Raw genomic sequence first — 24,218 nt, forward strand, 5'->3', positions numbered from 1 at the left:
CATCAAAGCCCCCCCCCCGTTTTGGACTCTGTTCCTATTGCACAGCCAGTCTCTATAGAACTGAAGCATGCAAGCTTGCACAAACAGAAGACAAAGAAAACAAATAAGTCTGAAGCAAAAAGGAGACTGTGCAAAATAAAGGGCTGATTTTTGCACAAAGGTCAAATATTTATTGTGCCTGGCGTCTCTGCTGGGCAACAGTTAGAATCAGAATATTAGCCGTATGTTTGTTTGCATCACGTGCAGGATGGGAAGGTTAAAAGTCAAGAATTGAGTCGAGGGGCCTTTGTGGCACTGGAAGCGGGCAGAAGCAATATTCTCACACTGGGAGCGATGAGATGGGACGACGACACTGGAGGCGCTGTTACATATATGCACTTACTTATGTGTACATTCACATACACAGCACTGAGATGAGGAAGAGCTCATTCCTGTGTGGTGGCTGAAAAGCCGGGATGTGCTGTTACATACATTAAACAACACCAACATGTCAACATACAAGTGGACGTTTGATGCAAAAAAAGGTTGTTTGCCATATTACCAGAGAGGTTTGTTTATCTGGTGAACTGTATATAGGTCACGTGTGGGTGCGGTAAACTCTTAACTAGACCTGGGTCAAATATCAGCTGCATATAATGTTGTTTCCTTTTTAAACAGTGTGGAGTTAACAGAGTGGGTGGAGCTCAGTGAATCATGACAATACAGATGGAGTAAGCACAGTCTCCACTTGACAGGAAAGTCTGCAAACGTTTTCCTGCAGCTTTTTGGCATCCATTGTATTGTCACATGACGCAAAGCTCACGCATCTGTCTCACGAGGGCTTTATCACACCTTGGAAAGCAGTTGACTATTTGACCCGGGTCTGACTCTCACCTATGTAATCCACTAGAAGCAATAACAGGAGTTTGACTTTCTACTGTGTGAAAAGTTTCTATTTATCATTTTGAGGTTTGTGGAGGATCATGGGTGCCGATTGCAGATGACCCTCTTGCTGTGGACAGACAGACAGGCAAACTGAGCCAGTGAACAGCTAAACTCTGTGACATCAGCATTATCACTTGTTGTCTCTGTTACCATTATGTCAGGAGAGAAGCAAAAAATCAAACATGTCTTCCCAGATTTTCTCCTGGGCACCTTTTCATTATCCTTTTTATTTAAGTAAACGTTACCTTGAAATGTCCATTGTTAGTTTGATTTATGTTCATTCTGTGCACAGTTGAGGAATTGAGTCAGAATCAGGTCGTCAAGGTGACGCTTTGTCACTGATTTGTGAATGTGCTACTGATTGGTCAGCACTTGCTAACCAATGAAATGCCTGAATTTGGAAGGTTGTTGTGTCATTGGGTAGCACTGCCGTCATTCGATATTTATTTTTCCAGAGTGGTGTAGATTTCAGTGTGCATTAGGGATGAATGTTACTTTGTGATTATCATTTGGAGGCATATCAACATGTTGAAACTGTACATGTGCTAGTGTTGGTTGGAGCTAAAATGTTACTGATATTTTGGGGTGAGTTTTTGATGAGGTGAAGCAGTGTGGTGTCTTTGCTGCATGGTCACGTGGTGATTGGGTTTACAGATGTATTATATAAAAGTTAAGAAATAGCCATTTTAAGAGCCATGTGTCAATAAATACCATTTTAGCCTTTGTAAGCATCACTTAGAAACGTACCTGCTTTTTTTTCAAGGTCATCACTGTAATAGATGAGCGATTGTGAATTAAGAAACATTTCTAAATGCAACACATCCATGCAACAGTTTTTTAAATACACTATTTGGTTAATGAGCACTGATGACTTCACATAGATCCGACTGCCCGCCGAGGGCAGAAACGATCACCATTGCCAGGAGTCATCAGGTGCTGTCGCCATGGTAACCGAGTGCAGCTCACAGCAAAAAGAATCAAACTAAAAGAAACAAAAAGGCTTCTTACTGAAACTCCTGGCTCTGCCTGTCGTTGTTTTTGATACATGCTTGTTTGAAACTGTAAATGAAAGGTCAAGGGTTAACGTGTGATAACTATGTCATAACTGCAATAACATGAAATGCTTTAGTGAGAAAAAGGACCTCAGACTGAGGGATATTAGGTGTGAATAGTTGTGTAAAGGAGTAAAGGTTACGAACGGTGGCTTTTAAGACTGTAAAATGTGTGTAAACTCTGACTCGGCCGTAAAGAGCAACTGTGTTTCCACTCACGGGTCTGGAGGAGCATGTCTCCAATCACACAACTAACCTTCCTTTACCTGATATTTCTTCATGAGACTAGATTTCCATTCCTTCAACGGTTCAACTGATGAAACAAGTAGCATCAGTTCGATTAACTACTCATATTTCCCTTTCCCCTCTTTGTCTCTTGTTCACTCCAGTTTTACAGTTTTGCTTTCCAACACTCCATGGTGTGTATCTATTGAAATCAGAGTGGACCTTTTGATTGAAACCATAGGCATAAAACACTGATCCTGTTCATCAAGATCTCAATGACAAGTGAGGGCTATAACTGTTTGTCTTGACTGTTCAACACATTTGTCTGTCTCTGTTTCTTTATCTGACATCGTTGCATATCTTCTCTTTATCTTCATGTGAAAAATAATGTTAAAAGTACATGTTTGAATTAATGATAATATGGCGCCTTTACATGATTTGAAAGCATTAAACTTGGAATTTTGAGCAACTACACGTGTCAAATTAATTTGTTTGTCCTGTGGCTGTGCTAGTTTTCATTGTGATCACTGAGTATGGTTACATTGTATGTAATGTATTGTGAATGAGCATGAGCATCTTTAATTGTTTGCACTGTCTATTGCAGCAAACTTGGTGAGTGGGTCGCCTGACCCTTTGTATTCAATGTGCTACTGACTGCATTCATTTTTTTAATTACTTTTAAATTAATAATCATAAAAATGGGTTTCATAAATATTGCATCACTGACTTTAAAAATGATACGCCCCAATTAACCTTTTTTTCCTGATTCCACACCACTATTTTCCAGTCTGAATCTTTCTCTCAGGTACTGTTAGAGCAGCTGAGTGATTATAACCAACATCTCTGATTTGCCAGAGGCAGGAATTTTCAGACAGATTTACTAGCAGTTAGGTAAGAAACCTTGGATTCATGTTATTGCTGTGATTATTAATAGCATCAGTTTAGCATGAAACTCATTCTAAGGGCAGAGAGATGACTTAAAAGGAAAAGCAGGGGGCTGAGAACAGAGCCTTGAGGTACACCATATTTCCTATAAAATCTTGAAAAAATATACAATAAAAGTTCCACAGGCAAATTAAGATCTGCTTTTGTGGCATATTTTATTCAGTTGAGTCTGTTTCCAGTTACTGCACTGGATGTGGAGGATGAGCTCATATTTCTGTGATCCATCACACTGCAATGTGTTGCATATGGTCTGCTTGGAGGAACTCTTGGGGTTCTCTATACAATATAAGGTCTTGACTTTGTAATATTATAATTTGACATTTTAAATTGTACTGATTTTATTACCTTTTATTTCAGTTTATTCAGCTTTTTGCCATGGATTTTTGTAAAGCACTATGTAACATTGTTAAGATAAGTTTTATACAAATAAATGTATTATTTATATTATTTTAGAAATTTAAGTAACTTTCCCTTTATGCCATTAGATGGCAGCATTTGCCCAGATAACACCCATATGTCACAGACTGTAGACTATGATAACACCACATGCCTATTCTCGTCATAGGGTCCGCCTCCCAGTGACGTCACTACACGGAAGCGAAACAGCCTGTCCAGTCCTCACGTTGTTTGTGTTGGTTGAATTGTTCTGTATACATTTTCCTATATATCATTCATATACATATTCAAACAAACGCAGATGTCTGCACCGCCAGCAGAGGAGCTGGTCAAACAGTGGGAGAGGTGAGTCACACACCTCGAGTTTCCACTGACCTGAGGCAGGAGCCTGTTATAGAGCTGACTGCTCCATGAGCCCCAGCAGCTCTCTCTCTCTCTCTCTCTCTCTCTCTCTCTCTCTCTCTCTCTCTCTCTCTCTCTCTCTCTCTCTGTGAGTGTTTTCATTTTTTTCAAAAAAACTCAGACCTAAAAACTACTTGAAGAAAATTTTGACCAGCCATCTACCAAACTGTATAAATTGGTCAGAATGGTAAAAAAAAAATGTGCATACATTTCTCTATATTTAGGTGTCAGTAGTGTCAGTATAATGAATAAAATACTAAAGGCTTATTCTATATTCGTGAGACATATAGGAAATATTTTTAAAGATGGTGAGCTGCTATGTAACTATGTAATCAAGTACTTAACCTCAGAACATTTTAAAAGCTTGGTTTTGTTTTGTAAATACAATTCCAGCGGTGACAATGAATTGCACATGATCCAGCAGGGTGACCAACACTAACCCTATTCTGGTGTGTGAGGTGCAGGTTCAGCTCTACCATCACACCCATGATTTTGTCTCCTCGGGACAAACCAATAATACCACATGCAAGGATTAGCAAATTCAGTTATAGCTGCAACACTCATTTACAAAGCTGGAAAAATAATTAATGATTAAAATTTGTTAGGTAAACTTAATATTGGTGGATATGTAACTGAAACATTACTGTCTTCATGTCAAGTTAAGCCTAAAATAAATAAAATATGTTAATAAATAACTAAATATCCTTAGTGCGCACGGTTTATTGTATTATATTTTATTCAATGGTGTGATAACCTCTTCTGTGTGAATGATCTGTACCGAATCTACTACCTCGTATGCTGCACTGATTTGTTGCAAAAAAAATAGAGAAGAATGAGCATTTGAATTACAAAAAGATATTCTCACATGTGTGTGCACGTCGGTCTCTGTTGAGGCTTCACAGCTCCACTGAGTGATGGTCTCTCTGTGCAGTGAACAGGCTCGTCTGAGACAGCAGGTGGTGGAGGAGGACACTGAAGACTGGCAGAGGACTCCAGGCTTCTCTGGCCTGGAGAGAGTCGGTGGAGTGGACCTCTCCTTCATCAAAGGGGATGACGTCAATGCCTGCGCCCAGCTTGTAGTGCTCAGCTACCCCGACCTGGAGGTGAGCCGGCCCCTCGCTACACCCAATGATCTCTGAGCTTTATCGACCTCTACTTGTGACGTTGTGAACAGCAGCAGTGTCTGTAGCGCAGCCTCCCTCCTCTCACAAAGCTCTACTTATTAGAAAAAGTCACAGCTCATTTTATTCACGCTCTTGATGAGCTCTGATGTCAGAGAAACCCAGACAGATGAGCTCTGATGTCAGAGAAAGACAGACAGGTGAGCTCTGATGTCATAGACACAGACAGGTGAGCTCTGATGTCACAGAAACACATACAGGTGAGCTCTGATGTCCTATAGTCCATAATTTCCTGACATGACTGACAATGATACATTTTAAAGATCACCTATGAATACTGATTTGTCTCTGTCATCAAACTATTGAGTTGTTGATAAACATCCGTTTTCATGCTAGTTCTAAGGATGTGAATTATTGACTTGCGAGCGGTTGCTTTACTACGTGATTTTTATAGGATACACAGCAGTACACACAACTTTAAAATGAGACATATTACACACTTACTTGTTCTATATATTGAATGAGTTACTGTTTTTGTCTGTCCTTCAGCAAGTGTGAACATAAAAAGTTACAGCAAAAGCTCCATATAGCTGAAGGTATTTGCGAATATGAATGACACCTTTCACATTATGCCTGGTCATTTGATCCATTATTAACATAGAACTGTTGATGAAAGCAGCTCTAAGTTTGTAAGCCATTTTTCCATCTTGTATAACTTGTATTTTGCCACTCTGAGGAGAATGGAAGGATCTTGTAGTATTAGGATATAGAAATACACAGTATGTCCCGTACAAAATCATGAAGGGATACAAATACTGCTAAATGATCTTTGAAATGTGGGAACTATGTTATTTCTCAAACCTTTCAAAAGAACATTCAAATTTAAAAGGATGTTTCATTTTGTGAAAATATCTTCTAATCACTAACCTGTTCCTCATCCAATAACTGCTATGGTCTTGAACATTCTGATCAGATCTTAATGAAAATTTCCAATACAACCTAAGCAGGCTGTTTAATTACAGAAAGCACCATGAATAAACGGCAGGGCTTTGGTTTAATAAACAGCCCAAGGTTGAGTCCTGTTAAACTGAACATTGTTAGAATGACCTTCAAAGTCCGTATTTTCGTTTCAATTACTTTTCCATGCAGCCTCTCTCAGGCGCTCTCCTCTCCTGCTGTTGATCTCTGCATTAATAACAGCTGCCGTCACCTTCCTTACATACAACCCATTATGATTAATGGCGTTTTCCAGTGTACGTTGTTGGTACAGGGTCTCAACAAGGCTAATGAAATGTGGCTCAGAAATGCTGTCCAATAATGAGACCATGTTCCCTCTAAACCTGCAAAACTGCCCCCCGAAGGCCATTTGTGACGCAAAGTATGACGAGTATCATGATGCACAGTGAAACCACTGCTGCTGAGTTTTTATTTTTATTGTGAAGGTTGCATTTAAATAAGTTTAGTCTAAAACAGAAGCTCAACATATTTTACACTGTAAATTAGAACAAGTATCATTTAAATTTGAAACGGCTTCAGACGTTGATAGACTATTTTTTTATTATCGATTTAGGGGAATGAAGGTCACTGCGGTCAAGACAGATCCTGAAAGGGAGCTGACATTGCCCATGTGACATTTCTATTCAGATGAGATTGTTGTGTCAAGGAGCCGTGGAATCATCATGGGAGATATGTTCACCTGCCATTGTGTTGCTCAAAATAGATCAGTGTAAGATAGAGAGACTGTCAATTTGTGCTAACTGTAATGTAACACATTACTCATCATCACCTCATTAAAATCATCAGCTCATTAAGCCACCAGAGTTTTTTTCTAGAGTTCTAGTTCAGTCTTTCAGCTGCAGAGGCGTAACCTTAACTTAATAACAGATATCAGGGATCCCCAGCAGCTATCAGGGATCACCAGTAGATATCAGGGATCACCAGTAGATATCAGGGATCACCAGCAGCTATCAGGGATCACCAGTAGATATCAGGGATCACCAGTAGATATCAGGGATCACCAGCAGCTATCAGGGATCACCAGTAGATATCAGGGATCACCAGCAGCTATCAGGGATCACCAGTAGATATCAGGGATCACCAGTAGATATCAGGGATCACCAGTAGATATCAGGGATCCCCAGCAGCTATCAGGGATCACCAGCAGCTATCAGGGATCACCAGCAGCTATCAGGGATCACCAGTAGATATCAGGGATCACCAGCATATTAGGAGCCATCAGTAGATATCAGGTGCAACCATCAGATATCAAGGATCACCAGCGGATGTTAAAGACATGTTGTCAGTTGTGTACCTTGTGTACCTATACACCGTCTTTGAATGCAAGCTAGTCACAGGCTGATCAGACCTGGGTGTGTGTCTTTAACATCCTGGGGCCCAGTTGGGATCTTCCCTCCTGGTCCAGAGCCATTGGCTGCAGCGTTCCACAGTTCCTGATGTTTCTTTAATAATCTGGCGCAGGGCAACTGGAAGGTGGATGTTGCAATAAAGCTCCTGCAGCCAGCCTCCACTGGTGGACTTTTGCTCTGCAGCCTTGTTGTTCTGCCTCAGATGCCTTTTCCCATCCTCCAGGGTAATATGAAGTATACAACATGCAGGGTTTTGGACCAAAGTACCAGATCTGGTTCTAAGGTGGTGGTAACAAATTGTGATGGGACTCTAAGCCACTGGCCAATATTCACCAGCATTTCCCAGTCTCAGGCTCACTCCAACTGAACACTACTGGTCAGTGGAGGAGGCCCTCTCTGTCCCTGTTCCCCTTCTCGGACATGTGTACCTACCTCGGGACTACAAACAGTGAGAATGTGTCTGAGTGTAGCTGGAGTTGAGCATCGCAGGCAGGATGAATCTTTTATTGAGCCACAGCTGGAGGTTTAAGAGGAAGGCTGTAGTGTCTTTGACAACTTATTTGCAGTCAAAAATAGTATCAAAATAGATTTAAAATGTGTTGTGAATATTTTGTACATTTCTAAAAGAAAAAAAGATTAGATTGAAAATAGATTAAATTACAGAATAGCTCCTTTAGCCTTAAAGCCCCTCAGTGAGTGAGGTCATTGTGTGTGTTTGATTGACAGCTGAGCAGGCGGCTATATGAAGGCACAATGGAATCAAGCTTGTGTTGATTAACTGTAGATTAACTGAGCTATATTTTTAGCCTCAGTGGTGTTGAACGAAAATGACCACAGCCATCAGCATCACTGAACATCTAAACTGACTCTTGTCGATGAGTTCAGAAAGCTAATGTGTAACTCAAGCTTTGTGTGTCCCTGCATTTAGATGAGGAGACATGTTTATGCTGTAGCAGGCAAAAAGCTGTTTTATTGCGAATCTGTATAACCTGGATTTAATAGAATCCAGTTCCTACACAGCAGGTAAATCATGTATGAAAACTTTATGCAGTGTTCAGAATATGTTCAGAGCCGTAAAAAAACAAGAAGGAGCAGATGTTTCATTTTGTACCAGATGGGGGATGTTAGGGATCATCTTGCACAGCTTGTGTGTGTGACTGTGGAGTGTGGACTCACACACACACTGGGCTGCACATGTTATTTTCTCGGAGGCCTGCAGCTCCTGAACCCTGACAGTGTGACTGTCTGAGCTCCATTCAACAACACACATTTTTTAGACTCAGAATCAGAAGTGCACTACTTTATTGATCCTCTGGTGAAATTGGGTTTTGTTCCAGTTGCTCCAACCAAGAATAGAAGTATGTACAGATGAACAGAATTAGAATATGAATTTAAGTATGTAAAGAAATTAGAACTATATAATAAAATATATGTATTATACTACAATTAGATATATTTGTAATTTGATTAAATTAAAGATAATATAAACAGCTGACACACTAATGATATTATATTAAGAGAGAGGAGAGACTACATGGCCTCTTTTAGCCATGGAGCTTAGGTGATTCAGTGAAGAATGTTAAATCCTCTATTCCTATTATCTGTTAAAGATTGACCACTTCAGATACTCAAAACCCCCCCTCTTCTTACACACATCTTAAAGATTAAACACACATACAGTACATGAGCTACACAGGCAGCGTTCACTCTTTTGTTCTGTTTGGGCGGCTATGGCTGAGGAGGTAGAGCGGGTTGTCCTCTTACCAGAAGGTCAGCAGTTTGATCCCCATCTTTGGCAAGATACTGAACCCAAAATTTCCCCTGATGCCGGCAGCGTATGAATGATGAGTGATAGAGAAAGTGCTGCACATAGAAACACATAAATACAGACCATTTACCATTTCTTTACTGCTGTTAACCATTACATCATACAGGAAGTATAGCAAATCATCACTCTAGTGGTTACATGATGTAATGGTTCAATCATACAACACCGTCCATCCATTATCTAAACCACTTATCCTTTGAGGGTGACATCATGGGAGAGGCGGGGCACAGCCTGGACAGGTCAACAGCGGATCTCAGAGACAACAAACAACCATTCCCATGCGCCCCTACTGTCATGAGAGTCTCCAGGTAACCTAACATCAATCTGCATGTGATTGGACTGTGGGAGGAGCCAGATACCTGGGGGTAAACCCACACATACATGGGGAGAACATTCCCGGGTCCATGCAAGAAGACCCCAACAGAATCAGGATGCTCTTGGCGATAGTGCTAACCCCCGCACTACTGTGCTGACCCCACTTAGTACCTCATGGTGTAAATCACTGTATGCATTGAAAGAGACCTCTGCTTATAGATGTTAATAGGGGCTGAGTGGAAAGTCCCTTTTGGACATGAACTTTCAACATTGTCCATACAGGAGCTTCATGCAATGATCAGACATAGGGATCTCAACTCCTCTTGACAATAGATGATAATATACAGTATAAATATAGTATTGATACAGAGTAGTGCTCAAGTCGGTTGTATTTACAGTGTGTGCAATGCCAGTGCTGGTATATTACAACTGTGGATTGACCCGTGGATGGACCAGCTCTTTGTACACCTGAGTTTACAATCACGCAGCCACTGTGCTGCCCTGAAAGAGTCATAAACATAAGTCACAGTTTCACCCCCTCCTGCCAGGTGCTGTATGAGGACAGTCAGATGGTGACTCTGACAGCCCCCTACATAGCTGGTTTCCTGGCCTTCAGAGAAACCCCCTTCCTCCTGGAGGCTCTGCAGCGGCTGCAGAGGAAGCAGCCCACACTTCTCCCTCAGGTCAGCTTCTACACACACACACACACACACACACATGTACGCACACATCATGACTATGAAGCTTTTTTAGTTTTCTTTCTTAAGTGTCTGATGTCTGTGTGTGTGTGTGTGTTACTGCCGGCATGAGTGAACAAAAGAGAGGTAGAGACACGAGTCAGGAGAGCCTGAATGAATCTCTTGCAGCTGTGAAGAAAGATCTTTCCACTTTAGGGAAAGTATAGAAATGAGTTTTGATCAGTGTTGATAAGGACGTCAGGTCCCCAGGACGGATTTGTATTCACACCGCTAAAAGAATGTGGACCCATGTGGATCAGACCACCTCCAAATGTTCTATCCTATCTGAGTGCGTTCACACCTGTATCACACAAAACACATAATATCAGGTGTGTAAGGACCTCAGTTTTTTTAGTGTGTGCGTGATGTCAAAGATGACGCACAGGCAAAAAAAATTGGCAGATCGCTACTAGCAATGGGAAAGGAGTTTTACCTGTGTACACCTGCTAACTGTTGCGTAAAAGATGTATAAGCCATTGAAGTGTGAGAGTGGACTGCATGCACAACACCACAACACAGATAAATGGAATTGAGCCATCATTACACATTTGCTTTTCCTACTGTGGCATGTCAAAATTTTCTGTTTTGAAATGGGCCTATAGTAAACATTTCTCTATATTACACCTGTCATATGTTCCCATGTGAATACTTGTACCATAGGTGTCATTATCTTCCCCTAGAGAGACTTTTTTTAGAATTACCTTCCTCAAATGTCTAATGATATTTTACCTCCCCAGTGTGTTAACTTACCTTTTCCGCTCTGATGTCCTACACCCGTGACTCACTTCCTCGGCCCCCTGTGTGTATTTAGTCACGTGTTCTCCCTCACTCTGTAGATTCGTCTGTTCAGCTCCCCTGCATTACCCGGTGCTTTTGCTCAGGTCCTATCTGCCTTCGGCTGTGTCTCTGTTTGGGTCCCTTAATCCTTAGTGATGTTGCCCTCTTGTTTTATTTGCAGCAAAGTTCTTTTTAAATGTCAAAATATTTAAATATGGTTTTGAGTTGAGTTTTGGTGTGTGACTTTTTTCTGTTTTATTTTGCGTTTATTTTTTTATTTTTTTTCGTGCTAAACCAATGCCCCAAAGGGAACCACACTAAACTGGAGTGCTTATTACATATACATGAATAAAATAACTTTTTATTACTCTAAATTCAAGGAAATGTACAAATTTGCTTTCTTTCTGAGAGTGAAATGAGAAGATAAGTATTTGTATGTCTTTGCGTAAACCTTCTTTTGTAAATAAAAAGGCAGTCTTTGGAGTAAGTATATTTTTTAGACTTAAGATTAAGCCAGATTTACTGTCGATGCTAGGTGAAAAGTAGTACCAAACATAGGCCCTGTGTACTACTGTATATCAAGCAAGATTTGTTGTGTTAAAAACGATCTCAGGTTCGATTGACGTATTTAAAATTACGCAATTGTACTCATTAGCCTTCAGTCAATCTTGGCTCAGTTGTGCTTTGATTTCAATGCTAAAGGCAGCATTCTAACACACTTATGTTAGAATAAGTGTATTATATATTATTATATGCTAACATAGAAGAGCGGTGTTGAATTTGGTTTGATGTAAACACGCCATACGTTCAATATAAGTAAACTTTGAATAAACAGGCGACCAGCGCTCTGTAGCAGTCAGTGGGGGGAGGGGGAAGTGTGCCTTCAGTCTGTGGACCAAGTTCTTCTACTTCCTCGGAAGTTGCTCCGTGGGGATTTACCACAAACAGCTCACTTCAAACAGGCAAGTTTAAAACTGGCATTGCACTTGTTAATCTGTGGCAGTTATGGAGCGAGTTGATAGTAGTTCTAGATAATTAATGTTGCGAACCTTCCCCTCACGTCATGCACGTTAAAAAATCCTGAATGAGTTTTAGTTTCTGGGACAAAGCTCCTGTGTTCCATCTCTCACTGTTTCTCCAAACCTCTTTGCACACGCACCTTTTCAACTCCACTACTGTCCCTTAATATGCATATATCGTACTGTTCACTACAGCAAAAAAAAGGTTTTGAGTTTTAAGAATGTATTGGTGTGTTGGAGCGGGAGAAAGGAGAATATTGCTTTGAGGATCTTTCTAACTTTAGTCTTTTGAAGCTCAGGATGAAGATGCTGTGCTTCCTCGCTCCACATCCGACAGGGTATCAGACAGAAGCTGCAGTTGGGACCAAAGAATATAGATCATCATAATAAAAAGTTTCTCGGCTGGCATCTTGAACTTGTCATGTGAGAGGGTGCAGTTGGAGCTAATAACATTAACAATGCGTCTGCTCTACACTGTCTGAGTAGCATTACTCACTGTACCTGTGCCTTTCCTGCTTTGACATGTCAAAATGTCTGATGCACTTAAGACCTTTTACTATTTTTGATGTGATTCATATTTTCATTTTACTTATGGTGTTTTAGAAATGAAACGTATCAGCTGTAGTTTGTGTTGATCTCACATTGACAAAAGAAAATACTTTACCAGCTTTAAAACAATTTCAATTGATAACACACAAATGAATTGAGTTCTCTCTTGATTTGAAGACACATTAAAACAAACAAATGTTACCAGTTAAAGTATTATCTGGTAGATGTTGGTTGTGAATGTGTTGTGTCTCCTCTGCAGGTGGTGTTTGTGGATGGGAACGGTCTCTTCCACTACAGAGGTATGTCTTCATGGTTTATTCTGCCTCGGTCAAAGTATTTCTTCCCCTGCCTGTGCTTTCTTTTTGATTTATGGATGGATATGTGTAGGTGAGACCTTAGAATGAAGTTCACATTCTTCCATCAAACTCCCGTCACACCTGTGCTTTTCCTTTTCCCCACATGTCAAAATGTCTGATGTGAAGGAGGTTTAGTGCCTTCAGATCAACAGAGTGATTTATGGCAGGAGTTCACATTGTGTTAACAACCTTAGTGGCTTAGACAGTGGTCCTTTTTATTTTGAGAAATGCACTCATTTGCTTTGTTTCCGGGAGTGAGATGAAAAGATCAATATTAATCTCATCTGTTTGTGTTAAGAACAGAGCTGGAGTTACTTAGCTTAAAGCCTGAGGAAAGGCTTCAACTCCCTCTACAATCACTATGTGTTAGTTTACCTTTCTCTTAAGTTAAAAGGATATAACAGAGTAGAGGTGTAGAGGTTTCCTGTCTTCATGCTAATCGAATCTAACTGTGTCCTGACTTGAACTCTGTACTTACATCAGTAAATGTATAAATAAATGAAACAGAATAAGTGTATAAATAAATAGATACAGAAATAGCCTTTTTCATCACCGTATTTATCTATTTATTCATTCACGTATTTGTTCCGTCACTTTTGTCCTTCATATAAAAACCCACTAGATATTTTGACTCAATCCCACTTACACTGCGTCTGTGCCAGGGATCCTCGACTACATTACAAAGTGTATTAATGGGCAGCTGGAAATAGGCCCCAAGGAATTCACATATGTTGTTGTTTAATAATGTTGACCAGTCAAACTATAAACTTCAGTCAAATGAAGTCTGAATGTATTTAGAGACAGAGTAATGCAAATTAGGATTAGGAACTCTCAAAATGTTGAGCTTTTCCTTTAAACAGTTTACCAACAAGGAGACTTTTTGCCAGAGATGCCAGGAAAACATTTTATTTTAGTAATGTAAATAAATTAATTCCCACATTGAAATTCATTTCACCCCAGCTTGTTGAAATACTCACAAGGTACAGCATGACACTACAAGGTCCTAAATGGTTGGATCAGGATAACTTGATTTCAGTGGCTCAGGGGGTAGACTGCTCTACCCGGTCAAACTCTAACCAGAAGATCGGCGGTTCAACTCCCATCTTCCCCATCGTCATGCCAAAGAGTCCTTGGGCAAGATACTGATCCCCAATCTGCCCCTCATAGAAAAAGTGCTGCCCACAGATGCACTGAATGAGTGCATGGCAATAACCTGTTCCGTAAAGCGCTTTGAGTGGACATCAAGACTAGAAAGGCACAGACCTTTTACTTTTGTTACTTAACATGCTATGTTTAATTTTTTACCTCACTAGCTGAAATTGTATTTGTTGTTCAGAATGAGATTTATTATGCTCTGTATTTTCTGTGCTTTACAATGGGCTATTTGGGGTATTATAAAGGGAAACATGCAGGTCGTATTAACTCAAACCACCATTACTCCTCAGCAGGGAAATTGTCATTATTTTTTCCATTTAAGCAATATGTTTGGATTTCATTTTCAATATATCTGCCCTTGCACTCAAAGATAAAGGTGCAGTCAAAAGGAACCAAATAGTTTGATTAAATCCAGGACCTTCTGATATAGAGGTCAGAGGATCGGATTGTGCCAATAAAATCTTATCAACCCTCTAAATTCATTATGTCCGCCCACTGAGGTCTTGAATATTTCTGGATATACTTGAATGACACAGGCTTAAATAAATATGAAGGATATTGGGCCTCCTGCTGTGTGCCTCTATAGAGAAGGCAAGGGTCAGAAATAATGTAATTGCTTCTGACTGGTTCATTGTAGAATCCTCTGAACCAATTCATACAGAATGGAACAAAACAGAATTTTTATAAAATACTATATATGGTCATCCTATCCTGTCAAAGGCTTTCTCTGCATCAAGTGCTTATTCCATCATGGGTTGACAATAAAGCCACGAAGAGCTGACTTGACCTGAAGCAGCCTCTTCATATCATGAGGGGAACAACACAAAGCTTTGAAACCCACCTGGTCCACATTCATTAGAGACTGAATAGCTTTCTCCAGACAGAGAGGAATGACCTTACCATCTGGACTCCAGTGCTTTCAAATCATGGGATGTGTTTTGTGGGTTTTGGGGTATGTAATTTTCTGATCATGTCTGCAAAGTTTTGCCTGCAAAGTTGGAAATACCTGGTTTTTGAAGACACATTATTGTGGCGGCACAACTTAACCAGCAGAAGAGACAGCATTTCCATTTATAATCGCATTTATAAGATTTGATATTGAAGCTTTCATGTCTCATGTGGGTCATCAGGTACAATGGGAGTTCCAAGAAATTATCCAAGCTCTAGTTTTAAACTTTGGGATCAACCTTGGCCTCAATAGAGTAGAGTAAGCAGAGTCTACATTGATGATTCAATTATTTTCTTTCTTTTCAACTCAGGAGATAAAAGTATTGATTTAAACTGAATTATTAATTCTTCATTCTTTAGAGTAGTTTTTGTAAGGAATTATTTGGTGAAAAGTAATTGGCAAGGGGTCATGATCTGATATTCCTATACAATATGTTTCAGTGTTAAATAGATGCTCAATAAGAGGGTCAGATGTTAAGAGGCAGTTATGCAACAAATAATAAAATGTATATTCAGTAGTGGGGTGAATCTAGGCACCTTTCATCACTTGTTATATAACATTGAAGTTAAAAAACTCTGGGTTGTGTGATAAACTGCAGGAACTGCTTCTCTCCCCTCTGTAGCCTCTGCTCTGCCACTCGCAAAGCTGATAACCACATGTATTCAGTTATTAATCGATGGCTGCGTTCCAGTCACTTTAACCCTGATGTCCAGACCGTGCCTGTCTTGTGTTGTGTGTAGCTGGTGAACTTGCACGCGCGTTTAAATACATTCCTCATAAACTCTAAAGCGAATCAACAAACGCAAAGTAAACATCAGTGCTGTTCAGGTCCAACTCCTGATTAGTGTTGGTGTTTATAGTTAAAGTGCAAAGTGAGTGCAGGTAAGTGGGAGAGTAGGGGGAGGACATTCAGAGAGGAGGCTCTGAAATGGTAAAAGACGACCGGACCCTAAATGTGCGTCTAAATCTGTAGGGGAGTGACATCGCTAAAAAAATTGAATTAGTTGAAAACCTGAATCGATTATGTTCTGTCCCTGCATCGATGCAGAGTCGTCCACTTTAGCATCACGACGCATTGGAAGAAACAATTAATTTCCCCACCTCTCAGATTCAGTAGAGTGAAATAATGAGTGACCAGGTTTAAAATTGGGAAATAAACTTGATTGCTGCAGCTTGGGATGTGCTGCTCAGCTATTATTGAATATTTTACCAGCAACAAACTACACCATCGGAAACATTTGGGACGACCAGACGGTTTTACAATCGGCCTGTGAAAATGCCAGCAAATATAAACCTTTATCTTTGTCTTTATCCTCAGGAACATTCAGATATTTTTGATAAGAATGAAGCGTAGACTCACCAGAGAGAGAAGGCTGAGACATGCTGCCCTCTCTCCTCTTGCCATTTCTCTTCTTGCAAGCAAAATGCATGATGGCATATATTGCTTGGGTCATGACCTTGACCATCGGTTGTACACTACTTTTCAGCATGCATTGTGGGATACATTGAATCCACTTTATAAAGTGTAAAAAATGTCACTAAACATGCGGATACCACTACAAAATGGCAAACTCAAAACGTAGTGAACTAAAGAAGATAAAATAATCCTAATTAGTCCCACAGTGGGGCATTTTGCAATGTTACAGCAGCAAGAGGTAGAGCAGTAAATAACATGCAATACTTATAATGAAAGGAGATATAAACAATATTTAAAGGAGTCGAAAACTAATTTGTAAACAATATATGTATAGTGTGAACATATCAACTACACTTGGTTGAGTTTCTTGAAGACGTTTCTAACTGGGAGTCCCAGCAGTCACTTAGAACTGTAGAAGCCTCTGGTATGAGAGGTGAAACTCTGGACCTGTTTTTAGCACTTGGATATAACATGACCTGGATGATTAAGAGTCTCCACAGACAGTGTGAACATATGTTCAGTGAAATGGATTGCACTCAAGCCATTGAATTTCACGGACAGAAATTAATATTGCACAGTTAAAAAGTCCATAGGTATGTGTTGTTGACTGGGAGCAGAGCTGGTTGTGTAGTCTTACTACTGCAGAACGGAACGACCTGTGATACCTCTGCATCAGACACTTGTCCATGAGAGAAGACTTTGGGGTGGCAATTTCTGTGAATCAAGCGCAAAGTCAAACACTTGTCTTTCTGAAAGTTTAATACAGCATCTGCAGATGGACTCACAGTACAATCACAGAGGTGAGGTCTATGTTCCTATAACCCACAGCCCCCTCCTATTAGGTATGTAAAGGTATGTATTACCCACCTGGAGTGAGATCCCAACTATATACAAAGAGATACCATAATGTTGAGGCTTCAAAGAGGCCATAAAGTTAAAATCTCTGAGCAATAATCATAAACCTAAAGTTGCCCTTTTAGATAACCTATTTGGTCATCTTCCACGTACTAGTCTGCTCATGCAATATCACATACACAGAAGACAACATTTCCATTACAACATCTTCGCCATCCTCCTCCTCTGTCCCACCACCTCCACTGGGTCAAGGGGTTATCCCAGGACTCAGCTGGCCCTCCTTGTCAGTATATCTAGTCTCATCCTGTCAGCAGTTGAAATGCTCACAGCGCCTTCGGAAATCTGCCACTGGTTTCCCCGCTTTGATCTGGAGGCGGCGTCCCACGTCTTTCCTCTGTATTCTGTCAAAATGGGGAAAAATATCTCTAACTGAGCTAGAGCTGCTGCAACAGGCTGCCCTAGGGATGCAACATCTTACCATCTATATGGTGATTAGAAGATGTGAGTTTTCAAAATAAAATGGGCAACATGCAGCATTAAAAAGTAGCTTTAAATAACTCAGGTCTTGTCTGAATGTTTGCATCCTGCAGAGTTCGGCCTGGCGTGTCATCTGGGAGTGCTATCCGGGCTGCCGTGTGTGGGCGTGGCCAAGAACCTGCTGCAGGTGCAGGGGGTGAACAAGGATGAGGAGCACCATTTGCAGGTGAGATTTTGCCCCTTTGAAGGTTTTATTATATATAATGTATAAGTGAATTATAGACGCAGCCTCATAATTTTAAAACTCCATATTTGGGACGGCTGTCACTCAGGAGTTACAGCGGGTCGTTCAGTAATCAGAACCAGGCCGGTTTGATCCCTGGCTCCATTCTGCGTGCCGCGATACTGGCAAGATGCAGAACCCCAAGTTACTCCTGACAGCTGTGCCGGCAGTGTTTGAGTGTATGACAGAGGAAGTGCTGGTTAATTAGTGACTTATAGGACGACACCCTCTTCATTTCCTCGCCCTCGCCTTGACAACAAGGACAGGAGGCCACCTGGTACTCTCCTAGTCCACAAGCTCCACGGTTTAGCTGATATTGACCTTCGATAAAGAGAGATAGCTAAAGATCTAGGAGAAGAAAACAAATCCATTTCCACCAAAAATGTACTTAATATCTTATATTGAATTATCGTAGTCAAGGAGGTCTCTTAACTACATATATTAAAAGACAGGTGGCAATTCTAGTTACCATTTCCTTTAAATGTGTACATATGCCTCCCTTGTAGAGGAGATGCCAAGTCGAGTCAAAGTGAAAGTCACTATTTTTTGTTGTGTTTACAGCTCACTGCATTCTAAAAAAAACAAAATGTCAGAGGGACAAAGGACAGAATCCTCAATTGCTTTTCAATGTGCGTCTGTGTGTGCATGTGAACTCACACTTGCACGTCTATTTGTATGCTTGTGCACGTGTGTGTTGATTTCTACAGTGTGACTTTTAATACAAGTCAAAGCCTCCTTGTGTAGCTAATGCTAAGGTGACTTTTTGAATACAAATCAAGCTGGAACAAACGGCTGTTGGTCAAAGTGTACCTGCGGGACAGCAGAATGTGGATGTCATTAATATGCAAACACTCACTTTGTTCCTCAGTTACCTGATGAGGACAGAACCAAAACCAGCTGAACTTAGGTTTGTCTGATGAACTTATCTAATGGCAGCTGCAATAGCAGCACAAGCATAGAAGGATCTTGTCATTATTTAGGAGGATGAATTGGGGTAATCTGGGACATTGGTTAATGTCACACACCAATTCTGAACAGGATTCTGATTTAACAATCACATTTTCTGATAAGATTTGTACATTTGCATAACTTATTTTTGTGGACTGACATACAGACTGCTGCTGTATACATGTGGTGTCAATTGGAAAAAGTTCCCAACTGGGACAATTCTAGTGAATCTATCTCAAGTTGGAATTTCTGGGGAAACTTTGACTTTGCAAACCATTTTACATAATTTGACTATCAGCTCTAAATTGAAGCTTTAATTGTCACTTGCAAACTGTGTTCCTCTCTCACAAGCTTCCTATATCAAACTTTTTAGCCAATACCGATGTGTTTATGATTAAAGTGCATACGTTTTAAATCATAATATGCATATGCCCCATCTGATCCTTGTTCTCTGCTATTAAATATATTGTTAATGGGTGGCAATGTGATGTTTAAAAGCTCTGAAGCTCTGAAACGCATGAATAATACGCATTTTGTTTACATCGTCCATGTTTTTTTCACATTCCAAAAGCACATCATTTAAGTTGAGTGACTTCACATCACAGGAAATAGGACCGTCTGATGAGCATGCACGTGAATGCACACTGTGTTTTTAATACATGCCATCCCCATGGGTGGTGGTTAAAACAGGATCCTGAGTGATTCAGGGAGCACAACCTGATTCAAACCAAAACAGACATGACAAGAACACGCAGAGCTCTGATGTGACAGTGATAATAAATGAGCTCTCTCTTGGGAAAATGTCAAGATGCAAATTCTTCGTAGAGGATGTTGATCTGTGTCAGATCAGCGACGGGCATATCCTGTAATGCTGCCGACAAGTGCTTTTCAAAATGGAACCTGAGTGCACGGCTGTAGCACTCGTCTGCTACACTGTTAACTCGATTATCTGGCAATACTCTGTTTATAGCCTCAGCCGTCTTCACGTAGTAGTGCTACATGCTAATCCAATTCTCTGTAGGAGCATATCGATCTCCCTCGATTAGTGTTAGTGGCGTTAAGAGTCCAGAAAACGTTGGTTTGTATCTGCTGTGGTAGGCACAGCCAGCTCCTGAGCAGTCACCCACATCCTCTGATACAATCTGTGGTTCGGACATGTTCATTTTAGGTATCAGGTATCATCTGCATCACACGCCCATGCCGCCGCGTCTTTGGGCTCAAGCGATAAGCTTTGGCTCAGTGGCTGTGCAGGAAACTTTAGATCTCCCCTCCCGTCCATACTGATCTAATTGTCACTCCCTGGGGCTCGGTCTAATTTGTCTACAGGCACGCACATTATTGTGAGGCCTTGAGTCAACACCAGCTTTGCCGTTTCATCGCTTGGTTGGAAATTAGCTTTGAAGTAATCTGTGAAACACGAGCCATATCAGGCTCCCGACCAAACTTCAGAAAATTAGCCATTAAGAAATACGATTATCCATTACTGGCTCTACACGATCACCGCCACGTACCATTGACAAGCAATATGCTGCCATACTCAATTAAATGTTATAGAGCGTGTCCAAAAACATTTCCAGCACTCTGAGAGCTTTCAACAAGCAATATGCAGTTTGAGAAGTGTCTCTGAAGGTTCCAGACAGAACTCTGTCTCTGTTACACAAATTAAACCTGCAGGTCTTGTGTGTGTGAGTGTGTGTGTGTGTGTGTGTGTGTGTGTGTGTGTGTGTGTGTGTGTGTGTGTGTGTGTGTGTGTGTGTGTGTGTGTGTGTGTGTGTGTACATACTAAATCTGAAAATAAAATACTTTAGCAAAAGTGTTATGTGGTTATATATTTTTCAAATACACAATTTGTTACAGGATGTGTGTAGATTGTTACAGATACACAATAATCATAACTGCTTACACACTAAACTTTTAAGAGCTCAAAGGAATCACTCGGCCTTTCATAGTTGTGTGTTACTTGTTCAAAGAGTGAAAATAATACAATTCAGAGATCAAGTATCTGTCATACTTGAAATTAATAAATCTTGTGATATTACAAATTGGGAGCATATTATTAATAGTGAGTGTGACTAGGTTCTTTTAAATTAGTTGAATTAGTTGTATTGGTATTAATATTGCACTTTATTTAAATATAGCTGTCCCTTCCTTTGCTGAAAGTCTTCGCCAAATGGTAAATAATGAAACTGTTAAAATTTGCTTATAATAATTATAACAATGACACGGATGCTAATTTCCCAAAAAGTCATAGTAAAGCTGTAGTATGAGAACTTTGTTATTCCAGTCTGATAGAGAAATGTTTTGTCTTTTTTTTACCCTTCACTATTAAATAATAGTCCCACTGATTTGTTTAGTTGAGAGTCATTGCAGTGTAGTCCCCTCAGTAGTCCATTAGAAGACATTCTATACATGCATCCTATTGACGTGTTGTTGAACAAAACCCTCCATCGCTCCCTGCTCTCTAGCTGCTCTGTTGCTTGCAGCTGAGTTTCCACAGGATGTAACAAATGTGTCTGTGCTCAAACAGAACCAGGGGAGTGCGGTGTGTTCTTATCTGCAACAAGAGATATGAAAGAGGAGAGAAAACGTTTCCTTTCTCCTGTTTTGTCCTTGATTCACTTTTGGAAAATGGTATCCTTGTCGGAAGTTCCCCGCTGCTCAGCTTTCTTCTGATCTCACCTCTCTCTACACCTCTGCCTTGCTCACTTCCTCTCTTACTCTGTCCCCTTTTGTCCCCTTTCCTCCCTTCTCATCTCCTTTTCTTCTACCCCACGCTTTGTCTTTGTTATTTTTTCCACATTGATAGCCTGGCTGTAACTCAAACTAGTGTGTTATTGATGACTTACACTGTCTTTCTGCTGCACTTGCTTCGTAAGGGCCAAATCTCTTGCTCGCACACACACAAACACACGCACACACACACACACACACGCACACACGCACACACACACACACATGCCGCTGGCCCCATCCCAGCTGGGATTGGAGGCCCTGTGTGGCCCCTCCTGTCTCCCTGCTGGCTGCTTGCTGTAATCATTCATAGTAGAGTGGACACGCCATCCATCATGGTGGCTAAGCTCCCTTCATGGCCCTGGCCCATAACCCACCGCACACCTGTCAACAACAGACAACATCACCGGGTCTGACTTTGCTCCGTCTCCTCGACTGTGAGAGCAAAACTTTTGTTTCTATAAAGGGAAATGAGGAGGTTGTTTTTAAAATGCAGTTACCCTGATGTCTTCCTCCACAAATCTCCACTAACATATTGGATATTTCTTTGTATGATTTTAATACCAGATTAATATATGAACGCACTGATGTGAGAAGAGAGCCAAAAACGTAGGAGTCGATGCGGATAATCACCAGATATTTATGGATCCCTCATGGCTTATTATAGAGATTTATTACAATTGCATTGAATTAGCCATAGACATTGTGTCCATAGAGTTTAAGGATATAACATATATATCTATTCATTCCTATATATAGATATATGTATCTGAGTGAAGCTATAAACACAAAAAAATAAGAAAATAATTTCCCCCTTCAGATAAAATTGCATACAGACATACAGTCTTGGTTGTTTTTATCAAGATATTTCACCTCTCATCCTGGAGGTTTCTTCAGTTCTTTCTGATTAATGTGAGGTGTCAGGTACTTGTGAGGTGAGAAATAAGAACTGAGACAAAGTCCCTTTAATACAAGAGCCTTATGGAATGAATATGTGTTGAATACTAGTCATTATTAACTTAAGGTTACGAGTAAAAGTAAAATTATTATTGAGTATATTTGAGTAACTTTGCTCATCTTCAGCTGGTTTCTTCATGGTTTTAAATCATTGCAGTCATCTTGTTTTCTGTAGTGTGGCACTGTTTATCATCATGTTGTATTATTTTTTTAATCCTTATTGTTTCATCTCAGCATGAACAGTTTTTGGTTAATCTTTATTTATACCCTGACTTATTTACACCCTGACTTTGTGTTAAAACACCAAACAGAACAGTAGTTTGACAAAAATAATGTCAAGAAACTATGAAAAGTTGATAATTTGCTTTAATTGATTCTTACACCTCCCCCCAAAGAAAAACTTTTTCATCAGCCACAGGCAAATTTGCTGCAAATTTTTCCCTTTTGTTTTAATTGAAGAGTTGTTGTACATGCTGATATACTTCACTGATGCTACATGTTCACCATGTTGAAGGCTTGAGTCACACTTAAAAACGCTTTTGTGCAACTTTATTCTCCAAAAAATGTGTGACTTTTGCTCAGTGAGTGTTCAGGCAGGTGAATTTGACTCTGGACTTTTCAATGACAGTAGTTTTTTTTTAAATTTATTTTGATAGAATCTTGAAACGGCTTCAATTGGACATGAAAGCCAAGACACTCTGAGATTACAGATTAAGCTTGTGAATCTTCTCCAGAGGGTTAATAGTTTGTCTCAGTTTGCTGCAGTTTGCTCTGTCATGCTGTACATCCTTCTCTGACTTTGATTTTTTGTTCCTTTGCCTCCGCAGATCGCTGCTCTGCAGAAAGGAGGAGACAGCTTCCCACTCACTGCTGCCTCAGGCAAAGTGCTCGGAAAGGTGCGGCGAAGGACACATGCACACTAATAGAAACAAATAGTTTTCGCCAAGGTGTTGTTTTTCTGCCGCTGCCTTCAGAGAACACACACCCTGCTAGAAGTCAAACTCCACAAAATGTGTATGACGACCACAGTCATGAAGAGAGGTGAATGTTGAACTGTAACTCTGTGTGCAGGCGCTGCGTAGCTCTGATAAGAGCTCCAAGCCAGTTTACGTGTCCGTGGGCCACAAGATCAGCCTGGACACAGCTGTACGCCTCACACACTCCTGCTGCCGCTACCGGGTCCCTGAGCCCATCAGACAGGTACACACACACACACACACACACACACACACACACACACACACACACACACACACACACTCACACTCACACTCACACTCACACTCACACTCACACTCGCACTCTCACACACACAGTCAATAGTGAATTCTGTAGCAGTGACTGAAAGATACCCTGGAGGAAAGGCAAATTCAGAAGATGTGTGACAGCGTCCTGCTGTGAAACAGAGAGGTTGATTATCATGCCGTGTTTGCTT

At 40.5% G+C, this 24,218-nt stretch overlaps 1 protein-coding gene across 1 annotated transcript in view; it reads left to right on the plus strand.

The window, feature by feature from the left end:
• Window positions 1-3,743: 3,743 nt before the first annotated feature.
• LOC133026350 (endonuclease V-like) overlaps window positions 3,744-24,218 on the plus strand; it is a 64,615-nt gene continuing 44,140 nt past the window's right edge. The window contains exons 1-7 of the mRNA XM_061093242.1: window positions 3,744-3,887; window positions 4,876-5,047; window positions 10,123-10,257; window positions 12,916-12,955; window positions 17,979-18,091; window positions 23,611-23,679; window positions 23,855-23,983. Of these exons, the coding sequence (XP_060949225.1) occupies window positions 3,844-3,887; window positions 4,876-5,047; window positions 10,123-10,257; window positions 12,916-12,955; window positions 17,979-18,091; window positions 23,611-23,679; window positions 23,855-23,983 (702 nt within the window). The 5' untranslated portion in view covers window positions 3,744-3,843. The remainder of the gene's footprint in view (window positions 3,888-4,875; window positions 5,048-10,122; window positions 10,258-12,915; window positions 12,956-17,978; window positions 18,092-23,610; window positions 23,680-23,854; window positions 23,984-24,218) is intronic.

This window comes from Limanda limanda, chromosome 2 (genome assembly GCF_963576545.1).
Source record: "Limanda limanda chromosome 2, fLimLim1.1, whole genome shotgun sequence".
In the NCBI taxonomy this organism is placed as follows: domain Eukaryota; kingdom Metazoa; phylum Chordata; class Actinopteri; order Pleuronectiformes; family Pleuronectidae; genus Limanda; species Limanda limanda.